The 5,761-nt window shown below is 40.2% G+C and overlaps 2 protein-coding genes across 2 annotated transcripts; one reads left to right on the forward strand and one right to left on the reverse strand.

The window, feature by feature from the left end:
• The first annotated feature begins 715 nt into the window (after nucleotides 1-715).
• On the forward strand, nucleotides 716-3,940 carry ebna1bp2 (EBNA1 binding protein 2). The gene is made up of 9 exons (XM_005736978.1): nucleotides 716-944; nucleotides 1,213-1,296; nucleotides 1,481-1,653; nucleotides 2,030-2,153; nucleotides 2,373-2,462; nucleotides 2,574-2,649; nucleotides 2,768-2,858; nucleotides 2,977-3,139; nucleotides 3,227-3,940. The coding sequence occupies exons 1-9, from the start codon at nucleotides 849-851 to the stop codon at nucleotides 3,272-3,274; spliced, it is 945 nt and encodes a 314-aa protein (XP_005737035.1). The 5' UTR covers nucleotides 716-848; the 3' UTR covers nucleotides 3,275-3,940.
• A 27-nt stretch (nucleotides 3,941-3,967) lies between these two features.
• On the reverse strand, nucleotides 3,968-5,468 carry cfap144 (cilia and flagella associated protein 144). Its single transcript, XM_005736977.2, has 4 exons — nucleotides 5,273-5,468; nucleotides 4,866-4,925; nucleotides 4,651-4,754; nucleotides 3,968-4,079 (listed from the first exon to the last, which is right to left on the reverse strand). Exons 1-4 carry the CDS (start codon nucleotides 5,391-5,393, stop codon nucleotides 3,984-3,986), a joined length of 381 nt encoding a protein of 126 aa, XP_005737034.1. The 5' UTR covers nucleotides 5,394-5,468; the 3' UTR covers nucleotides 3,968-3,983.
• Between the last annotated feature and the right edge of the window lie 293 nt (nucleotides 5,469-5,761).

Genomic DNA, 5,761 nt, shown 5'->3' on the forward strand with positions numbered 1-5,761 from the left:
TGTCCTGATTTTCCCCACAGACAAAATGTCCATTGACAGTGACACTGGGCCAAAATGCAGACATTTTTCTCAGTCGTGCCATGTCAAAGTGACAGAAATCGACTCAGGAATTGAGTAATGGGAAAGAAATGTCGATAGTTTCTTTCTTGATGAGGTGGCAAGTGAAAATCCTGAGTCTTTCTTTACACAGTAGGAAAAGATTTAAAGTAGAATCTCTAAATTGACGTTAGACTGTAAAGTTCTCATATCGACCCATCCACTGTACTTTCCAGTCTGCACAGGTGTACAACATCTCCTCTAAGAGGACTTATTTGATATTACACACTAGGAAACGTGTTTTCGTCAATGACCGTAGATTTTTATACAGTCATTGGTTTTCTAAACCACCCAGTGCATTTTATTTCATATGTTAAATCAAATTTAAAGACTGGAATGGAATTCAAAACAACATTTTTATCTATATGAAAAGCGGAGATTTAAATAAAATAAGATGATACGTGACAAAAGTTGCATCAGAAACTTACTTGTAATACAACTTACTTGTGATTTTCGCCGCTCTTCAAAGAGCGAATCGGACATTGAGTTATCGGATAGTGTGACTTAAACGTTATTTACTTCTGTATTATTTTTTTTATTAATTTATTTACTTTTTTTGCGTTGAATTCTTTCCGGGTTGGAACTAATTTTCTTTACACCTTTTATCCGCCGGCGAACTGAATAGGTAGGACGTTCAGAGGCGTCACTTCCGCTCCACGTGAAAGGCTCCTTATAGTCCATGTGAGGAGCACTGTATATCCGAGGCGTATTGTTTTACGTTTTAACATTGATAGTTCACATATAGTCATCTCATGGTTATCGACAGCAAGACTATGGCGTCCGTAGAGGAGGAGGCGCTGCTCGGTCAGGATTCAGAGGAGGAAAACAGTGAATTATCGGACGATGAGGTCAGTTTCCTAACATGCTAGCATCGTTAGCTAACCACATTCCTGTTAAGTATTAAGGTTTTAAGCGTCACTGTGCCTGCTGTTTATAAAGGTAATCAAACAAACAGAGACCTGGTACTATTGTCAGTATCAGAATCTTTATTTTTCTTATCAAGCTTTTTAGATAGCAGGAAAATTCACGTTTAGTAGGACCGTGTAGTCTTGCTGTAGCAAGTGGTGGTTTAGATAAGTCAGAGTTAATATTATTCATCTTCATTTCATTGCCCAGCTGCAAGAAGCCTTCGCAGCGGGGTTGTTGAAGCCTGGGATGAACGTCCTGGTGGATAAACCCAAAAAGTTCGCCAACAATGTGGTGAGTGGCATCTCACATCTTCTGTTAGTAGCAAGTTATGCTACACAGGGATGGTCAACGTACTATAAACAACCATACCACTGAAATAGTTTTAAAGCAGCAATGGAACAGTTCTCGAAATTCCCTGTAAAGTGAATAATATTGTTACTTGTTGTACCTTTATTGCTCCTATGTTGTCACACAGGAGGGGTTGAAACAGTGTGTTGCTGATTTTCGTAAAGATCTTCCCTGGGTGGAGAGATTGGATCTGACCAACCTACCAGCTGCAAATATCATTTCTCAAGCTGGAGAGAAAGCTTCAGCGCCAGCCGCTGGGGAACTGGATGCTGATGATGATTTCCACAGGGAGATGTTCTTGTAAGTGACCGTTAATTCACCTCAGTTTTATTTATATAGTGCCTGCTCATAAGACAGAACCAGGGTTGGGGAGGGGCAGCCATCTGCTGCAACTGGTTGGTGGTAAGAGAAAAAGAAAAGGAAGCAGAGAGAGATTGGACGATAGGCTAAAAAGCATCACATATACTTGTATTTTGTAACCACACTAATATAGTTTGGTTACGAGTCAGACAAATAAGTCATTTTTTCTTTCTTTTTCTTTTTTCAGCTAAAGAGTTACAAACATGCATATGGTGTTGAATGTTTTAGAGAATAGCCTACAAAAAAATGCTGGAAAAATACAACACAGCTACAAAGAGACCATTCCAATTACTTTGTGTTTTTTGTTTATTTACAGCTACCGTCAAGCTCAGGCTACAGTCCTCGAGGCACTGCCACTCCTAAACAGGCACAGCATAGCCACCAAGAGGCCCGAAGACTACTTTGCAGAGATGGCCAAATCTGATCAGCACATGCAGAAGGTGAGCCTGGTCTCCTATATGATGCTCTTTTTTTTTTTTTTTTTCTCCTTACATGTTCCATAACACCTGAAACAGCATCACTGTAATTAAGTATTAGTTCTCACCCATATAGTAAAGTAATTAACATTTCTTTGCACATACTGGTTCAGGACCTGAGTTTAGTTCTTTTGTTCTGTCGGGCCTAAATTCGTATACTTTTTCATTTGTTGGTCTGTTCAGATCAGGAAAAAGCTGATCTCAAAGCAGATGATTATGGAGAGGTCAGAAAAGGCCAAGAAACTGCGCGAGCAAAGGAAGTTTGGCAAAAAGGTTGGTGACTGAGTTCAGAAATTCTTCTTAACACCTGTAAGTGTTATATGTGTATGATACTTCGACTGTACATGGCTAAAAGAATGACTCTAATTTTGAATTTTTTGCCAGGTCCAAATAGAAGTGATCCAGAAGAGACAGCAGGAGAAGAAGGCCATGATGTCCGCTGTAAAGAAATACCAGAAAGGTCGGTGTTTACAAGTGTAGCATGGATGTTATTTCCTTATTTCTTTTATTGTTTTGTCACTACACCAATTTGGACACGTCACTTATTGAGCACTGGGAACAACATCTTCTCTTTCTAGGAATGACCGACAAACTGGAATTCTTGGAAGGTGACCAGAAGATGAATAAAGAATCTTCTCAGGGCTCAAAGAAAGCAGTGAACAAAAAGGGGTAAGTTTGAACTTTTCAGCAGTGCACACAGCAGTCATTGCTTTTTTTCTTTTTGGTCCCACTTCAAATTTGTGGCATTTTTTACAATGAAACTCTTATTTATTTATTTTTTCCACAGGCCTAGCGCTAAGAGAAAATTCAAGGACCAGAAGTTTGGCTTTGGAGGCAAAAAGAGTGGAAAGAAGTGGAACACCAAGGAAAGCTACAACGATGTTTCCGGTTTCCGTGCCAAAATAGCTCACGGCAAGGGAGGGAAGAAGGGGAAAGGAGGAAAACAAAATGTGAGTCTCTCACACACATGGTTATCTATTGACTGTTTTATTCAAATGAGTAAATAAGAAAACAATTTCTTTCTCTTTGACTTCCAGAAACGTCCAGGCAAGTCTGTGCGCAAGAAGATGAAGAATCGCTCTTAGAGACTGGCGGGCTGCTCAGCAGACTGGACTTTGCACTCTGCTTTTTGGCAGGATTTGCCTAAAGGGACTATGAGCTCTTCTTCTACACTTTTTGGTACAATATACCTTTCGTACATGCATCTGGATTGATATGGAGGTCCATATTAATCATATTCAAACCACAGATGGACTGAGTCGAATCACACAGCTGGGGAAGCTATTCAAAGGGCCTGTAAAGCCAAGAATGGACTGCACACAGCTCCAAAATACAGAGCTTTCCTAAGGTTGAGAAGGACAATGTTATTTGCTGTAGATACCCTGATATTTGCATCTGTGGCTGCAGTTGTCCCTACCCTAAGGTGGTTTTAGATCCACTCTGTGATTACACCTCCGTATCTCCACCTTCTCAATGACACACTGTTCTCCTAAGGTTTGTGTGTTCTGTTTTACTTTTCTCACTCAGCTTTTTGACTCGTTGATTCTCTCCCATGTTACATGACATTTTATAATATTGAGCAGCTGTCAGCTTTGCCCTTTTCCATTCATTAGTATGATTAGTATGTGATGGGCGTGTGTGTTTTGTACAGACCTGTGCAAATGTTCCCCCCAAGTGTTTCTCTAAGAAGGGTCAGCTTCTGTGCTGACACCCGCATGTTTGATGAACAAATACATTTCAGTAGGCATTCAGTTTCTATTCTCTCTCTTTTGTGTGTGTGTGTGGGGGGGGGGGTTAATTTTGTGTTCTTTGGCCAAATTCATGGTGTTTGGTGACGTCTGTCATAAATCGGAAGAAATTGAATCTGGTGTCTTGGCGGGACTCCGGGACCTGGTGGAAAATAAATCAACAGAGTTAAGGTGCACGATTACATCAGCCTACTGGTGTTTACTGTCTTATGAAAACGGAAAACAATTTTCAAATATCAAAATAGCATGAATAAATGAGAAACAAATATCTGTATTGTGTTATTCTAGGCATCGTTGTCAGCCCAGGAATTTAAAATAAGTGTTTCCCTAATTAAAAGAGGAATGTTTGGACATGATAACAATGGTGTTCCCAATTTTCAAGTTATTCCACCAATAATTGTCGTTTACATTGGGCTGTGACAACGGCTTCTTCCCTGAAGTATTTTTTTTTGGGTGTCGCACCATTTGCTGCAGACATTAAATCAAACTAAACACATTAAATATCCCAGCTGTGTCTCAGCCATTTCTACTCGAGTTTGATATCCCACACCAGACTAAACACTGGGAAAGAATGGTTGGGGCAGATTCTTCGAAATTTACACAAGCGGGGTTTCATGACGTCTTCATAGTAGTGTTGGGGTTGTTAGTGTTAATTTTTCACACATTTAAGCTACAGTTTGTTCCAAAATCCACTAACAGAGAGTTTTACTCACCAGTGGAGTCGACATCCATCCTATCTCCTGGCTCTCAGTGAGTGGCATAGAATACTTCTTGGTAGGAACTTCGTGGGCCTTGCGGAAAGCCTTGATGAAATCCTCTAGAGGCCAAAAAAATCAAATTATAAAACCAACTTGTTTAAAAACAAATTTATATAAACGGAATAGGTGGATAGAATATTTCTCGCATTTAATTCCAATGGAAATTTTACCGTCCTCTGGAATCTCTTCCGTCGTTCTCCTACACATGGGTTTGTCTGGCAGTACATGCACTGTAACACAGCATACACACACACACATAAGAAAAGGAGGTATACAGTACAACAATTATACAGAGCTCTACAAAAGAGGACCAAACTGCCATGAAATGCACAGCACTCTGCTTTTCAGTGTCTGGCTCTTCCTAATAAGCACGCTGGACACTGAATCATAGTGTAACCTTTCTTGCAAGCACAGCTAAAGTGCTGAGGGCCCTGATTTTGGTCCCCTAATCGCAGTGAAATTCAAAAGGAAAAAAAACCCTGCCCAGTCACACTTTTCAGTAAGTGATAGTTCTTATTTTTATCATATTTTTGATGTGAGGGAGAAACGGAGCAAGAGGGGAGATTAGCTTACTTACATTTCCTGTGGGGGTTGATGCTGAACTCCGTGTGGAGCTTCTGGTGTCTTTGCTCTTTCCGGACCCGCTCGACGTGAATCGCGTCCCGATGGACCAAATCCAGTTTATCTTTATCTGCCATGTTGAGAGAAAAATAAAAACGCCGACAGTTAGGGTTGGATCAGCAGAAAGCCTTTCACTGGCCTTAAACTACGTATGCGCGTTACCTAGCAACAGTAAACACCACCTCATGCTGGCTGCAGTTGCGAGACTCGAACACGCGATGGCGCCATGCCCTCAGATTTGGTCATGGTGGAATGGTAACAGTAACAGTTTATATTAGACGATTTATGTAATCAAATGTATTTTATTTTGGAGGAAAAAATAATTAACTACTTTTCTTTTCATTGTTATTATTTTTCTAAATCCTCAATAATTCAGTCTGTGATATCAGCAAAGAGAAGTGACACTTGCATCTGACAGGTTAAACACTATATGAAATAAAAGTTG

This window comes from Pundamilia nyererei, unplaced genomic scaffold (assembly GCF_000239375.1).
Source record: "Pundamilia nyererei isolate P.nyererei 1_Seehausen unplaced genomic scaffold, PunNye1.0 scaffold00072, whole genome shotgun sequence".
In the NCBI taxonomy this organism is placed as follows: domain Eukaryota; kingdom Metazoa; phylum Chordata; class Actinopteri; order Cichliformes; family Cichlidae; genus Pundamilia; species Pundamilia nyererei.

Excerpts from the sequence above, each read along its gene's own strand:
- ebna1bp2 (XM_005736978.1), top strand. The coding sequence starts at position 849 with ATGGTTATCGACAGCAAGACTATGGCGTCCGTAGAGGAGGAGGCGCTG. Across the intron at positions 945-1,212 it reads GTGAATTATCGGACGATGAG|CTGCAAGAAGCCTTCGCAGC; the intron begins GTCAGTTTCCTA and ends TTCATTGCCCAG. Across the intron at positions 1,654-2,029 it reads TTCCACAGGGAGATGTTCTT|CTACCGTCAAGCTCAGGCTA; the intron begins GTAAGTGACCGT and ends GTTTATTTACAG.
- cfap144 (XM_005736977.2), bottom strand. The coding sequence starts at position 5,393 with ATGGCAGATAAAGATAAACTGGATTTGGTCCATCGGGACGCGATTCAC. Across the intron at positions 4,926-5,272 it reads CATCAACCCCCACAGGAAAT|TGCATGTACTGCCAGACAAA; the intron begins GTAAGTAAGCTA and ends GCTGTGTTACAG. Across the intron at positions 4,755-4,865 it reads GGAAGAGATTCCAGAGGACG|AGGATTTCATCAAGGCTTTC; the intron begins GTAAAATTTCCA and ends TTTGGCCTCTAG.